Source organism: Eulemur rufifrons, chromosome 7 (assembly GCF_041146395.1).
Source record: "Eulemur rufifrons isolate Redbay chromosome 7, OSU_ERuf_1, whole genome shotgun sequence".
In the NCBI taxonomy this organism is placed as follows: Eukaryota; Metazoa; Chordata; class Mammalia; order Primates; family Lemuridae; genus Eulemur; species Eulemur rufifrons.
In genome coordinates this window covers 65,537,818-65,553,725 of record NC_090989.1, presented here as the reverse complement: position 1 = coordinate 65,553,725, position 15,908 = coordinate 65,537,818, and the positions used below count along the sequence as shown (strand labels likewise).

The 15,908-nt window shown below is 52.8% G+C and overlaps 1 protein-coding gene across 1 annotated transcript in view; it reads left to right on the top strand.

The window, feature by feature from the left end:
* The window catches only part of ADCY5 (adenylate cyclase 5), a 149,653-nt gene that overhangs the window by 120,859 nt on the left and 12,886 nt on the right, over positions 1-15,908 (top strand). The window contains exons 12-15 of the mRNA XM_069475115.1: positions 1,801-1,888; positions 11,720-11,836; positions 12,324-12,488; positions 15,057-15,232. Coding sequence (XP_069331216.1) covers positions 1,801-1,888; positions 11,720-11,836; positions 12,324-12,488; positions 15,057-15,232 — 546 coding nt within the window. The remainder of the gene's footprint in view (positions 1-1,800; positions 1,889-11,719; positions 11,837-12,323; positions 12,489-15,056; positions 15,233-15,908) is intronic.

Sequence of the window (15,908 nt, the reverse complement as noted above, 5' to 3'; positions counted from 1 at the left end):
AGTAATTCTATTAACGAGCATACAGACCTTCCTCTGATTGCCTGTTTGCCCCTAATGTCCTTTCTTCCCTTCCAGGAGCCAGTCCAATCCCTCGTTGCACCCAGTTGGTGTATCTCCTTATTCCACCTCTAATCTGTGGTAGTTCCTCCACCTTTGCTTGTCTTTCATGACCTTGACACTTTTGATAAGTACTGGCCAATTGATTTTCAGAGTGTATCAATTTGGGTGTGTCTGATGTTTTCCCAGGAGTAGGTTGAGGTTATGCTTTTTGACAAGGTTCCCACAGAAGTGATGACGTGTCCTTGTTAGCATGCCGTATCAGGAGGAACACGATGTCGACATGTCTTACTACTTAATGCCTTTTATTTTTAATGATGCCTATTAAAAAGATGAAAAGATGCCCCTTACATTTGTATCTGCTGTGACTGTCGGGATGCCCAGTAGAAACCAGACACCAACAGCCGGCTCTGCCCTGGTTGTGCCGCTCAGCCCATTGCCCCTGCACTGAGGCTGTGCAGAGCTGGTGGCACTGGGGGTCCTTATTGGCATAGAACCCCATCTTTCTGTACTGACACAGAGCCACAGGTGTCAATAAGCTACCTGGGCATTTTGTCCCATTGCAGTTGGCAGTCCCCAAAGCTTGAGTGCATCATCCTGCCTCTTTCTCTGCTGCATGGCTTGGGGACTGGGTCATCCCAGTTACCTGCTCTGTCTGCAACTCCAAGTGGCTTAGACATTGACAGAGGCCATTCTTTAGTCATCTCCTCTCTAGGGAAGCCTTAAAAGCCATGTTAAAGGTCTTCCTCTCCCTCTGAAGAGAATCCTTTCCCCTTGTTCCTTGTTCCATTTGTTGGAGGTAGCTAAGTGCTGGCTTCCATGGAAGCCTGGAACAGAGATGGCCCCGTTGGAATCCTCCCTAGAGGTGTTCACCTGCATTCTCAAGTCCTTGAAGGGCTACCTGGTGGCTGGTGGCATGTGCTGTACTTCGGCCAGCCCCTGCCCTAGGAGGACCAGTGGGAAGTTCTGGATGGAAAGTCATGTGCAGCTCTTTCGTCCGAGGGTTCCCACTCATGGTGGCTGTTAAGATAGATCCCTTGTGACCTGCATCCCAACGGGGGGCAGAGGGAGGGCCTCGCGTGTTTCTTGTGGAACTGGCTAAGAACAGGGGAGCAAAGACTGAGCAGGCCTGTGGGGTTTGGTAGAGGGAGGGGGCGGGATTTGGGGACTTCTGAAGAGGCATATCACCCCTGCTTCTCAAAGAGTGGCTGCCTGGGCTGCTGACAGGGCATTTTTGTAAATGTAGGCCATTTATCAAATCTGTTTCAGCTTTCGCAGTTACTTATGAAATCATGAGTGACGACTTGAAGGGAATAACCAGGTGGTTTTCAAAATGCTTCTTCCAAGCTAAATGAAGCATGTCTGTGAATAGCTAAGAATTACGCAAAATATCGACCAGGTGTCACCTGGTTCTCCATTTAGCTCCTTGTGGGCTGCTGTCCCCACTGGAAGCTGACAGGAAGGAGGCAAGGGTAGGAGCCAGACAGCTATGGAGAGGACTGCTGAATCCGTCTGCAAGGCTGTGTGAGCCCCTCTCAGTGAGTCAGTGGAAGAGACAGGGCAGTGGGCTAAGGGGAAATGGAGCAATGTCAGGTTCCCGCTCAGGGGCTTGCGGAGCCCAGCCCTCTGGAGCAGTGAGGTCAGACACTGGGAACCTGCGGCCTGCTTGCCGGGAAGGGCCCGGGGAAGCCGCAGCCCTGCCACCTGGAACTGACTTCTTCCTCACCTCCTCTCTTCCCCCAGCTCCATGTTCATGCTGAGCTTCTACTTGACCTGCTTCCTGCTGCTGACTTTGGTGGTGTTTGTGTCTGTGATCTACTCCTGCGTGAAGGTGAGTCCAGCTGACATCTGCGTCCCAGCCACCTTATTCCCACTCTGCGCAGCCCTGGTAGGAGCCCCTGCCCAGGGCCCTGAGATACCCAGGAGCCCGAGTATCGTGCTTGGCATGGGGGAGAGGGGTGTGATGCTGGTCACACCTCTGGATCAGCATCGGCACAAGCTAGCTTAGAGGTGGGTAGTTGTCCGTGGGAGCCTTGTTCTTACTAACTGCTTTAATTTGCCCTTGCAAATCTTTGCAACCAGAAGATACTGTCACCGCTGCTCTTGTCCTCGGTATCAGGTAGGACTCAGGAAGAGCACGTGGGACAAAGCCTGCCACAGAGCAGTGGTCAGTGAATATTTGCTGAGAAAATGAGTGCAGAAGAGACTCTCTCAACACCTCCTTCAGTGCTCCCGTGTGCCCTGGAATTTTCCCTGGAGGGGATCTCAGAGATGAAGACTCTTGAGCCCTTGTCCATAGGGATGAGCAGTGAGGCCCCAGGGTGGTTCAGTGTTTCAGACAGGGCTGCACAGCTGCCTCGGGTACAGGAGCACGGCTCCCTGTTCTGTTTTTCTCCCACGCCCTCTCCTCGGCATGCCATGCCCGCTGTCCAGGCTGTGTCCCTCAGTGGGCCTGATGCCAGCCGTTCTGGTCTGTTGTAGAAGCCACTCAGGTGCCGTTTGCCTTGCGCACCAAGCCCTGTCCTCATTTCCTTCCCCAGCGGTTTAAGAATTCCCGTCAGGGCCAGCCTGGGCCCTCTCCAGCAGCGGCTGAGCCTGTGGGGCCTGCGCATGCTCACTGGAGCTGAGCCCCCGCGGTGGGGAGGGCCCGGACCACCGTCGCTCCCCACACACTCCACAGTCAGCACCAGGTTCTTCTGGACGGAGGGGACCTCTGTCACCTCCAAAATCCCCATTCTCTCTCCACGCTCCAAACGGGTGCCTTCATTAGTCTGGTAACTGCCCAGTCACCTCATGGTCAAGGTCTTGGTGGACTGATTGTCAGAACTGGCAGGGGCCTTGAGATCCCCGGGTGTGGGTCAGCCCTCCTACTGGCAGGTACAGAGTGGACACCCAGAGAGGGGCAGGGCCGGCCAAGGTCACAGGGCAAGTCTGTGTGGGAAGCGCGAGTCAAGCCGTGGGCCCAGCCAGTTGCTACGCGGCACCGTGGGTTTACCCTGGTTGCTGCCTGTGCACCGGCGCCCCTTCCTGGAGGCCAGCCTCCTTCCCGCCGTGTGCAGCCACCTCCTGCCTCTTGGTGGCGCTGTTGTCAAGGCTGCCCCAGCCTGCTGTATCCACGTGGGCAGGTCCGCTGCACCCCGCGGCTGTGAAAGGACACTGCACTTTCCCAACAGCCTAAAGGTGGAACAGCCCAAGTGTCCATCAGCAGATGAGTGAACAAAACAGGGTTTATAACCGCAATCAAACATGACTCACCCATAAGGAGGAGTGAAGTGCTGTTACGTGCTACAACATAGATGACCCTTGAAAACATTATGCTGAGGGAAAGAAGCCAGACACACAAAGCGGCACGTTGCATGATGCCACTTATGTGAAATATCTAGAATAGGCAAATTCACCCAGACAGAAACTGGATTAGCAGTTACCGGTGGCTGGCGGGAGGGAGAATGGGGAGTTACTGCTTAACGGGTGCAGAGTTTCTGTTCGGGGTGATGAAAGGTTTTTGGAAATACACGGTGTCCCACAAGTCACCAGACATAGGGAAAATATATAGGGAAATTGTAGCTAAATGTACCTTTATTTGCAAAATATTCATTACACAGTTTCACCAAGTTTTTCCTTTGTATGGAGACTTTTGGGACACCCTGTAGATGGCAATGATGGTTGCACAACGCTGTGATTAATGCCACGGAATGGTACACTTAACAATGGCTAAAATGGCAAATTTTATGTTCTATATATTGTGCCACAATAAGAAAAAATCACAACCACCTACCAAAAAAAAGCACACCCTAGCTACAGTGCCCTCTCAAAAGTCTTTTTGCTGAACTCCAGAGTTCTTAATTCTTTAAGTTGTGAACTGAGACAACGTCATTATTTGTTTGTTTCTTTGTTTCAGAAACTTCATTAGCCCATTCAAATTAGGATCGAAGCTATAGATAGTCTACTATTTTTTAACTGGAACGTGAATTTCCTCTCTTTTCTGTCAGCGGCTTGGGCGAACCTGAGCTACACCGATACTCCCACTCGAGTTCCCTGATTTGCTCGCAGGGCTGGTCAGTCCGGGAGGAGGTGGAGGACGGGCCCACTCCCCTGCCTGCCCCACCGGCACTGGCTGTTTGAGTTAGTGCTTTGGTCTCGTGAGTTCTTATTGCCACTCTTCCAGATTAGTCATGAAATCGTCCCTGCCTCCTTTCCTATCGTTGAATCTACCTACTTTGCTGTCAATGCCAAGTTCAGTAAGCTCGTTCTCAATTCCCTTTTCTTGCCAGTGGGTTTTCCTGCCTCTGTTCTGAGGAGCCGCGGGTTCCTCAGAGGGAGGCGGTGGAGGGAACACCTACGTCTCCACCTGTGTCCACGCACTGCCCTCTCCACTCCACCCCCCATCCTGGCCCCACATCCTTCACCCGGGGGAGCCTGCTTTTTCCATCCTACACATAGAAGGTTCCAGTACAGACTCCGTTTATAAAGAAGAGTGTTGCCTGGCGTGCTAGGTTTGGAGTCTACTGCTCTGGGGCTGCAGTCAGCACGTCCAGTGGACTCCAGTACCCACCCTCGGTCCCCGCCTCCCCACGCGATTCGCCGTCTTCGCAGGCATTATCCGCCTTCTTCGCAGGCGTTATCCGCCTTCTGGACAACACGGCCCAATCTAGAAAGTTGCTCATAATTTGAAATCCTTTTCCCTTTAATTATTCTTTCCTCTTTTGTGGTACGGATTAAACTGCACACTAAGATGTGAAAGGGGGATTGTCCCGTATTCTCCCCTTTGGCATGTGTGTGGCAGGGAATGTCACCCTGCCCGCGCCCCTGGCAGGGGACACGGACCTGTCACTGAGCTCCAGCACACACCGAAGGTGGGTTGACTAAATTAAGTTAATTGTATCACCTTTTCAGGGACTGCTGTGAAGCTGACTGGACTGCACTTTTCCGTGTCATTCTGTTGTCCCTTTGAGAAACAGAACGCGGAGCTCAGAAATGTTCCGTCTTATTTCCAGTCTCTGGGAAGTCCTAGCTTGCGGCTCTCCAGTGAGATACGACGATTCCTACATTACTCCGCGGCACGAGCTCTACTGATCCAAAGCCAAGCGGTGTCGGTTTCTTTCTCTAGTTCTTTTACTTTGCCATTTTCCCAAAACAACTTGGACTTACTTCCTGAAACTGTCCATATTTTAACCTTTTTGAAGAGAGAAACGTGAAGACTGTGTAGACTGAGTTAGTCGTCTTCCGTGTCTGCCAGGGAGAAGTTCCCCTGGTCTGTTCTGGCTTCTCCCTTCTCACCAAGTGCTCTGGTTGCCTTTCTGTCTCGGGCCTGTGTCAGCTTTTCCTGACCCAGCGTGGTGTAGTTCACACACCCCTAGACTTCCCGGGGAGGCTGATTTGGTGCCTTTGTCTTCATCTTGTCCTGATGTCCTGGTCTCGCTTCCCAGGGCATTGGCTGCCTGCCGGAGCTGTTGTTGTCCCTCAGGTGCCTTAAGGACCATTCCCCTGAGTGCCTGCGTGGTGATGCCATCCTAGAGGGCCAGTCTGTACACCTGCTCACATCACTCCTTCCCTCCCTTGGCATCTGTGATGACCCGGGCCCCAGAACCGCTTTTCTCAGAGAAAACCATGTTAAATCCCTCCCGAGCATCACACATTGCCCACAGACTCAGAGAATCTCCTGCTGGAAGGGGCCCCTGCAGGGAGGGAGCCCAGCCACCCACCTGAGACTGGACTTCTCCATGAGAACCCTGCAAGGGCTGGGCCGGCCTGGGCGTGGTTACCTCTGAGGCTGGTGAGCTCACTCACATCTCCTGAGTGCAGGCCCTGTCCTCCTTGGCTGGCTCTGACTGTGTCATCCGGCTCCCTGTAGCTCCTGCTTCATCGTCCTGTGTGGCATCCCACCACCCAGATGGGTAACAGAGCGTGGCTCTCTCCTTTCCCCCACTCTGGTCCAGGCCCCCAGCCTTGCTGTGGCTCGTAAGCTCATCCTTACTCAGGAGGCCACACTCTCCTTCCTGGCAGTTTGGGACTTGGATACAGATGGGCCCAGTGGGAGTGCTCAGCTCCATGGCAGAGTGAGAGTGTGTGTGTGTGTGTAAGTCTCCCTCATCCTCCAGCCTGCTGGCTCCCTCTAGATCTGCATTCCACTGAGCCCCGGGACCCGATTGCCTGAGCCCCTGCGATCTGTGGCTAGAGCCCCTTCCAGGCCCCAACTGCTCTGCACAGTCACCAGCAGAGCCTCTCCTTTTCCTGCAGCCCACGTGCAGCTAAGTCCCACCTTGCTGGCTGTCCTTTCTATCACTCCACCCAGATTCCTGGTCCACAGTTTGTAAAACAGGGTCTTCCTGTGCCACCAGCACCCCTCACCTCCTGGGTGTCTTCTCTCCTGTGAGAACTTTAGGATTCCACGCTCACCTTTCCACCTGCATGCTCAGGGGTACATTTCCTTTCTCTGGGAAAGGATGTTATTGCCATACACATGTTCACTTAGGGGATGGAGACCTCTTCATTCGAGGAGGCATATCATAGGTTCCCCCTGTGACTTCTGACTCAGTCCAGGATCCAGATATAAGATATGCCACTTGGAGCTGTATTTCCTGAGCCTCTAAGGTGACTTTTATTGCATCTACTTTGCAGATGAGGAAACTGAGGCTCAGAGAGGTGAGGCAATTTTCCCTAGGTAGAGCTAGGAGGTGGTTATAGCTAGGATTGAAACCCAGATGGGTCTTGACTTCAGAACCCATGGTCCTTCCCCTCTAGGATGCTGCCTTTGTTAATATGTCCAGTTGACTCCTGAAGGGCCAGGTGATAAAAGCAGTGGTGTGGAGCCTTGTTTGCCTTGTTTGGCCTCTGTGGTTTTGTTTTGTTTTATTTTATTAGAGACAAAGTCTTGCTCTGTCACCTAGGCTGGAAAGCAGTGGTGCGATCATAGCTCACTATAGCCTCGAACTCCTGGACTCAAGCTGTCCTCCCGCCTCAGCCTCCCAAAGTGCTGGGATGACAGGAGTGAGCCACTGTGCTCAGCTACTGCTTCCTTTATTAGCTCCTTGTCAAAGAGACTGTTTTCTTACATTTGTTGCCGTCTGATTTCATCACCTTCTTACATCTCTGCAGTACCCTGGCCCCACGTCACAGAGCCCCAGGGAGGTCATCGATTTGCCTGGAGATGCCCAGAAAAGCCAGGACCCCGCACCCCAGTCATGGTTTATTAATATGTCCCCTCTCCCATTTTTCATCTTGAATTGATTTGAATTAATCAGATTACGAATGTACTGGTTCTGAACTTATATTTTAAAAATTGATTTTTTTCTGAGGCGTGATTATGAGCAGGCGTTAAGCAATGGGTTGGCACAGACACAATTATCCTGCTAGAAAAATGCTCTCCAGGATCTGATCGCGGCTTGGTGTAGCCCCAGGAAGAGACTCTGCCGCTGGTAAAGAGTTTTCAGATCACACTGGGGTTAGTGAGGTTGGAATTCAGGGTCCACGTGCAGATGGACTTTCCGATTACAGGAGATGAGACACTGTATAAACCGATAGATACCAAGACAGGATGGGGACTCTTCTGTAGACTTCAAAAGAGCAACAAATCCCCGGTTTCTACTGAGGGTTTAAAGTCAAAAGCAAGTCCTTTTAAAGGTGTCAAGGGAAGTCAGCTTGTAGCAAGTCAATGTATAAAGACTCAATCATTCATTAGATAGATGTTAGAGCTACATCTAACATTGATCTTTAAAAAAAAAAAAATAGCCTGCAGTTCTTCTTCTAGCCTCTGGATGGCCTCATGGGGCTCCCAGTCATATATTCACCAAGAAGCCTGTGTGCATATCCTGTTCCTTAACCGCCTTTTGTAAAGAAAGTTTTTGCAGGTATCCTAACCTTTGCCCAAATCAGTCATTACATTGGTGGTTCCACAATGATGGAGGAAGCCCTTCAACCAGTGGGTGGGGTGATCAGAACTGAAACAGGTGCAACATGGGGGGTGGGGAGGAGTGAAATGGCAAAATTTTAAGCAGCCAAAGATTTGAAACCATATGTCATACCATTTCAGAGTGAGATCCTCATGCTAGTGCCAAAACACTTTCCCCAACTGTGAAACCAAAAATTTCTTTAAATGGGAAACAAGGACTTCATTCTTATTGGCAAAATAGCTCTTTAAAATGCAAATATTAACTAACTTTTCTGTTGCATTTAACAGCTTACAAAGCACTTTCAAGTGCCTCACTTTACTGAGTCTTCGTGGCCACTCTGGGAGATAAATGTTCTCCGTTTACTGATAAGGAGACTAAAGCTCAGAGCATCTAATAATGTCCCCAGGATCACATGGCTAGTAAAGAGGCTGAGCAGCATTTTTAAAAATAAGAGCTTTATCAAGATCTCATTTACATACCATAAAATTCACTTTCCTAAAGGTGGATAAACTTGTAATTCACTAGTTTTTAGTATATTCACAAAATTGTGCAACTATTGCCACAATCTATTTCCAGAACATTGTCATCATCCCCAAAAGAAACCCCATACCCTTAATCAGTCACTTCTCATTCTCTGATCACCACAGCCCTGGCAACCACAAATCTACTTTGTGTGAATTTGCATGTTGTGGACATCTCACATAGGTAAAATCATACGATACGTGGCCTTTTGAGACTGGTTTCTTTCACCGAGCGTAATAGTTTCAAGGTTCATCCATGTGTAGCATGTAACAGCACTTTATTCTTCTTTATTGTCAAATAATAGTCTATCATGGGGATATAACACATTTTGTTTATCTATTCATCAATTGATGGATATTTGAATAATTTCCACTTTCAGGCTGTTAGGAATAATGTTGCTATGAACATGGGTATACAAATACCTGTACATGTCCCTGTTTTCAGCTCTTTTGGGGTATATACCCAGAAATGGAATTACTGGATTATATAATAATTCTATGTTTAATTTTTTTGAGGAATCACGATACTGTTTTCCACAGTGGCTGCATCATTTTACATTCCTACCAACAATGCACAAAGGTTCCAATTTCTCCATATCCTGACTAATAGCTTTTTTTACTTTCTTGATGGTGTTATTTGAAGCACAAAAATTCTATTTATTCATTCATTCATTTATTTATTTATTTTTATAGACACGGTCTCGCTCTTGCTCAGGCTATTCTTGAACTCCTGAGCTCAAGCGATCCTCCTGCCTCGGCCTCCCAGGGTACTAGGATTACAGGCGTGAGCCACAAGGCCTGGCCCATAAAAAGTCTTAATATTGATGAAGTTCAGTTTATCTATTTTGTTCTCTTGTGTCTTATACTTTTGGTGTCATCTCTAAGAAACCATTGCCTAATCCAAAGCCACAAAGATCTACTTATATGTTTTCCTAGAACAGTTTTATAGTTTAGGTCTTGCATTTAGGTCTCTGATCCAGGTTGTGTTAATGTTTGTATAGGGTGTGAGATAGAAACCCAACTTTATTCTCTGGCATGTGGACACCCATTTGTCCCAGCACCATTTATTGAAAAGACTGTTCTTTCCCCATTGAATTGTCTTGGCATCTTGTCAACATCAATTGACCATAAATGTAAGGGTTTATTTCTGGACTCTTAATCTCTTTCCATTAAGCAGGATTTTAATCCAAGCTTGTGCTTTCCTAGGCACGCATATCTTTCCCTCTACCGCACTAAAGTTTCAGCTAGTGTCTCTTATATATATGTATGTATATATGCACAGACTTCCCACTCCATGGGATTTTTTTTTTCCTTTAATACATTATACTCTGGATCCTTGAGTGTGGCCTTTTGACTGAATCCAAATTTTACAGAACAAATCCTTTTAATAAAGGGTTTTGTTCTGTGAAGCTTGGATTTAGTTGAGGGGCCACACTTGGGGACCTGGAGGGCCACACGTGGCCTTGAGGCCACAGGTCCCCACCCCTGCGCTGGAGTGTCTCCTTTCTTACCCCAGAGGGAAGTGCTTTTGAGAACAATGCCACAGACTCTATGGTGCAGGAACACAGCTGGGACACCCCCTTCTGGGGACATGGTACCCAAGGTCTCCGGCTCTCAGCCTCTTCCAGAGGCCTGGCCCCCTCCTCTGCGGCTGCTGCAGCCTCCTGTGCTCTGTCCTTCCCTGTGTCCCCTCTTCCCCTGTGCTGAATAGGAAGTGGCCTTGCGGGAGGGTGGAGGAGTGGGAAAGGTGGACTGCCACCCTACACACACAGCCCAAACCCAAGACCGAGGGGTGAGCAGGGCCCTTACTTTTTGTCACAAACTCTGAAGGGTCTAAGGTTTGATTTTACCCTACTTACAAGCGAGTAAGTTAGCTTGTTGCTGTTTCATGGATGCTGGCAGGAGACACAAGAGTCCTAGGTCAGAGGCAAAAACACTCTATTACTCATGGCGCCGCCAGCACGAGCATTGGCTTATTTGTGTTGGTTCCTCTGCCCCTGGAGTCCCACGGGGGCAACGTGAGGGAACCACGCAGATGCTGTATATGCGGTGGGTTTGGGTTGCGGCTGAGGAACGCTGGACCAAGGGCCCAGCCCCTGGTGAACTAGCAGGAAACCCTGCAACGCACAAGCCAGTCCCCTCCCCATGGGGTGTGGGCAGTTACATGGCGGTCACGCTGTGGCCACTTGACCTGCTTGGATGTGTGTGTGACCAGCTGCAGAAACTCTTGTATTGGGCATGGGTACACCCTGTGGTCTGGCACACTCTGCAGGAACGTGCAGGGCTGCTCAGGGCCCGTGATCGGGGAGAGGCCTTCACCTGCTTCCCTCCCCACAAAAGCCAGGGCTTCCCCCAGAGCCCTACAGATGGGAGCCTTCGGAGAGGGGATGTGGCTTGCTCAGGATCACCCAGGAAAAGCCAAGTCAAGAACCCAGGCTTCCCGACTCCTGGCCCAGTGCTTTCTCTGCCCTCGGGGGTTTCAGCAGGTGGCCTCACCAAGAAGTGTTGGGGTGGGGAGGGTGGGAAGCCAGTATCCACTGCTTTGCTTCTACATCTGTCAGCTTCTTTTTTAGCCCCGGTTGCATGGGAGATGAGGAGGACATGGTGTGCAAGGCCAACTGCCTCAGATTTGGTGGCAGAAATGGGACTTAGGAGCCTGGTTATTACCAAAACTGCAGTGGGTCTTTGAGTAGACATGTGGTTTGTCTAGTTGAGAAACATACAGGAAGGGCTGGGTGGGGGAATGGCAGGTCCGTGGAGCTTCGTGCTGAGGAACGAGCTCACTAAGTTTGCCTGTCTAGGCCTGCCCCACTCCTGCTGCCCGCTGCTCCGTCCCTCCCCACCAAGCCCAGCCACTTCCTCCAGATGCCAGGTCCTCTCCTAATCCTCGGGCCCACAGCTGCCTGCTCCTTCCCAGAAGGCTTCCCAGGCCTTGCCCAGAAAGTTCTGGGCCCCTCCCTGATTATAACTCCCCAGGGTCCAGCACTTGCCCAGCGGGTAAATGTCCTTTTTCATCTGCTTCCGTGTCGGGTCAAGATAGCATCTTTCCTTTCATCCTGCCTCTCTCACCTGTGGGTCCCAGGTGGACACACACCTGGCCAGCTGCCGTCTCCGTGGTTCAGGCTGGGAGGGCACCCTGGACGCACCCGGACTGTGCTAGCAAGAGACACAGGTGGGTCCACTGAGCTCCTCTCAGGTGATGTGTGGTCCTCACTGAATGCTCTTATGTCTCTCCCTCCCTGTCCCCTGCAGCTCTTCCCCTCCCCGCTGCAGACCCTCTCCAGGAAGATCGTAAGGTCCAAGATGAACAGCACTCTGGTTGGGGTGTTCACCATCATCCTGGTGTTCCTGTCGGCTTTTGTCAACATGGTGGGTGGCTCCACGTCCTCCTAGTGCCTCCCCAGCCCCGTGGGGCCAAACCCAGCAGGACCGTATACCCGACAGGCACAGGCTGGGAGAGTTTACCTGGAAATCCTATTCATGTCTCACCTCGGGGCTGAGATCACATTTGACTCAATGCATCTCACACAGGTTTTTAGCTCTTTACTCTCGAGGCTGGAGGAGCCAGAAAGAGCTCAGGGCCAGGCCCCACGCGTGTTTAAGAGCCCTGCCTCGGGAGGGCACGCCAGCTGCACCCCTCTTCCAGCCAGGGCGGCTCTTCCCGCCTGGCCTCTTCCTGCCAGGGCGGCTGGGCAAACCTTGCCTGGTCCTCAGCCTCTGCCAGGTTCTGTCCCCGTCAGTGTCAGGCTGCACTGAGACCGAGGATGGGCTCCCCGCTGCCTGTGGGTGGGGTGGGCTGCCCTGCCTGGCCCCAGGAGCTGAGTCTCTCCTCCCTGCCCTCCTCCCCTGCCCCTAGTTCATGTGCAACTCCAAGGACCTGCTGGGGTGCCTGGCGGAGGAGCACAACATCAGCACGAGCCAGGTCAACGCGTGCCACGTGGTGGAGTCGGCCGTCAACTATAGCCTGGGTGACGAGCAGGGCTTCTGTGGCAGCACCTGGCCCAACTGCAACTTCCCCGAGGTACTGGGCCTGCAGGGGCCGGGGACAGTGGTGGTGGACAGCGCCTGCCCCACCCCACTCAGCTGCTCGGGACATTCGGAGAGACAGTGAGGGGCCCACAACTCACTGTCCTTCTAGGGATCTTCTTCCCCCAGTTTCTCACTCCTTGTGCCAGACGCTGGTGGACAGGGGCAGCCTCCCCAGTATAACAGTAACGGTGATGACAGTGTAGCTATTGTTTCTCTACTGTTTACCTGCCACTGCGGCTGAGTGCGTCACATGCCTTTACTCCTTAAATCCTCCCAACAACCCCGTGACTAGATATTATATTATCTCTGTGTGGCTTGGTGCACAGAGAGGTTAAGGAATTTGCCCAAGTTCACAAAGCTAGTAAGCAGCAGAGCCAGAGCTCTTGTGCAAGTTGTCTGGCTTCAGAATTCATGCTCCTGACCTGAGGGTGGAACTTTCTAGACCCTCAGCTCCTGCAGCAGACCCAGCCCCACCTCAGGAGAACCCGCCTGAGTCCCCCAGCTGTTAGGGCCAGGGAGCCCAATCCCAAACCAGCACCACCATGAACTTCACCCATGCACGGTGTACAGTTCAGTAGATTTTAGTGTAGTACAAATTTCTACGGCCATCATCATTATAATCTAATTTTTGTCAGCTCAAAAAGAAATTCTGTACCCACAGACATTTGGGTTTGAAAAATAACGCCAAGAATCCTTATTCAGAGAATGGCACATATTAAGCGCCTATGGTGTGCAAGGCGCTTCATTCACGTTGCCCGTCTGTCAGGGAGTGGCTTGCTGGAGCTGCAGGGCCAGGCTTCCAGCCCCGGCGTCCACTCCCTGCCTGGGCCATTCCCACACCCCGGCTCCCTGCTTGGCGCTCAGGTGAGACCTGTAGGATGGTGGCAGCTCCTGGCCTTCCTGGGAGGAAGGTCCATGCTTTCCTCTAATTCCCAAAGCTCCCGTGGTTCACAGCAAAGGTTCACAGTGGCTGCCACCCGCTGGCCTCCCTCCCCCACCCTGGGAAGGAGCCTGGTGCAGCTCCCTGTGCCCAGACAGGGCAAGGAAAGCCATGAGGAGCAGAGCGCGGCCACTCACCTGGACAGGCCTGTGCCCCCCTCCCGGGGCCCACGACAAGCTCCTGCAGGCGGCCATGCTGCACCTGCCCTCCCTCCCCAGCCCCTGTTCCTCTCACACCCAGCTGAGAGCCCACGGAAGCAGCGTTTCTGAGGAGCGTGTGGTGAGGAGCAGAGGCTGTCTTTGGTCTTGTACTTTCCCCTCGGCCGTCGCTGCCCAGGAGAAGCTGAGGCACGGTGGGGAGAGGGCGGCGCTGGCCATGTCTGACATGTCTGTGGGAGAGGCGTGGTCCCAGCCTTCAGCCCTCACCAGCCCTGCTGCCTGCAGAGCTCTCAGGCTCACCACCCCCCAAGTGTTCTTCCTGGTTCAGCAACTCCTCACAGACCCCGGGTCCTTGGGGGACCCCAGCATTAAGCCTTGGCCTCCTGGTTGTCTGGGCCCAGGGTCTGAATGGGAATCCAGGCTGGCTCTTTGGGGATCACCTAAGGACAGGTCGCTAGGACTCTGGGCACGCCTTCCTCCACTCCCATGCCCGGTGGAGACTTGGGGCTGCCCCAGTCCTATCCCAAGGGGACCCTCGCAGTCCGTGTCCTGGCTCCAGGAGGCCTGGGGAGGCAGAGGGTCAGCCTGGGGGCCACCCCACTGCCAGCCACCACCATTTGGCCTCCAGGCCAAGGCAGAGGCAGCGTGCAAATAGTAAGGGTCCGGAAGCCTGACTCAGAAATAATGGTGCTAAATTTAAAAGGAAGGACAAAATAATAGATGCTGATGCATCTAGGATTAACGTCAGGGGACAAGAGAGCAGAAGAAGACCTCTGAAATCACCTGGTTTGGCCCCTCAGTGTCTAAGAAGGAAACTGAGGCTCAGAGACCAGAAGGGCCTTCCCCAGAGTAAATAGTGCAGGCCTCAGTCCCTCACCTGAAGCCTTGGGGGCCACATATATTTTGGACTTTGGAATTCTTCAGATTTTTAAAGGTTGCCTCACACCCCCAGTGGAGTCCGGGCAGCACCTGGTAATGACACATTGCAATCTGTATGCGGCAAAATGTGTGACTGGTCACCAGAAGTAGGGTCAAGGAGGTGACCAGCATCCCGTCAGTTAGGGCAGGCTTTGCCACCAAATAAGGTCCGTCCAGGTGCAGTCCCCACGTGAGTTATGAAAACACTTTTGGTTTTTGGAGCTTTGAATGTCAAGGTTGCAGGTCAGGGGCCGCAGACCTGTGCCCCTGCGGTTATTACGGGTGCTGGGCACTGCACCAGCGGCTTCATCACAGCGAGCCCATGAGGTAGGAAGCTCTGCAGATGGGGACACCAAGGCTTAGAGGGGTTGAGTGAATGGCCCAAGGCACACAGCCGCCCGTGGTGGGTCAGGGATGGAACCCAGGGCAGCCTGAGCCTGGAGCCCGCTCTCACTTCCCACCACCTGCTGTGGAGATTCTGGCCGGCTCAGCGGGAGGGAGACCGGGGGCGGGGCCGGGGCTGACCTCTGCCCTCTGCCCGCAGTACTTCACCTACAGCGTGCTGCTCAGCCTGCTGGCCTGCTCCGTGTTCCTGCAGATCAGCTGCATCGGGAAGCTGGTGCTCATGCTGGCCATCGAGCTCATCTACGTGCTCGTCGTTGAGGTGCCTGGTGTCACGCTCTTCGACAATGCTGACCTGCTGGTCACCGCCAACTCCATGTACGTGGCGCCTCCTTCACGCCCTCCTGGGTGTGGGGCATCGCAGGGAGGCAGGAGGAGCAGGAGGCTGGGGCCCTGGTGCCGCAGGGAACTTGGAACGAGAGTCTTGTTCCTCCCCAGCCCTGACCCCTGGGCAGAGCATGACAGAGTCTTATTCCTTGGCCTTCCCCACTTCCCCAGCGGCGGGGATGGCCTCAGGCCCCGCTGTCTTTCTGCCTCCAGTTTGCTACTCACTCCTGACCTCACATCCCTCACTTCCCCAGGCGGCCTCGGCTGGACTGTTCTCACCCAGTGCCAGCTGCCTGTGACACCTCTGGCCCAGGGGGCTGAGGCTCAACAGAGCTGAGCAGCGAGGTCTGTGGGAGCAGAGGGACGGCCTCGGCTGTCTACAGGCTCTGCGTCCTGCCTTGAGCCAGGCACCTGCGTATATGTTATCCCCTTTCATCCTCATAGCAACCCAGTAGAGCAGGCAGGCCCAGCGCATGAGGTTGGGTGTCTGCACGGCTCAAAGCCTCCAGGCTGTGGTGGCAGAGCTGAGGTCCCACATCCCACAGATGGGTGTGAAGGTTGCACCCAAGGCTGCCTGGCCTCACAGTCAGCCTGGTCATCTAGTGACAGATGTCAGATTTCAAGGGAGGCGGCTCCAGGAGGGGGAAGAGCTCAAGCTTTGGGTCAA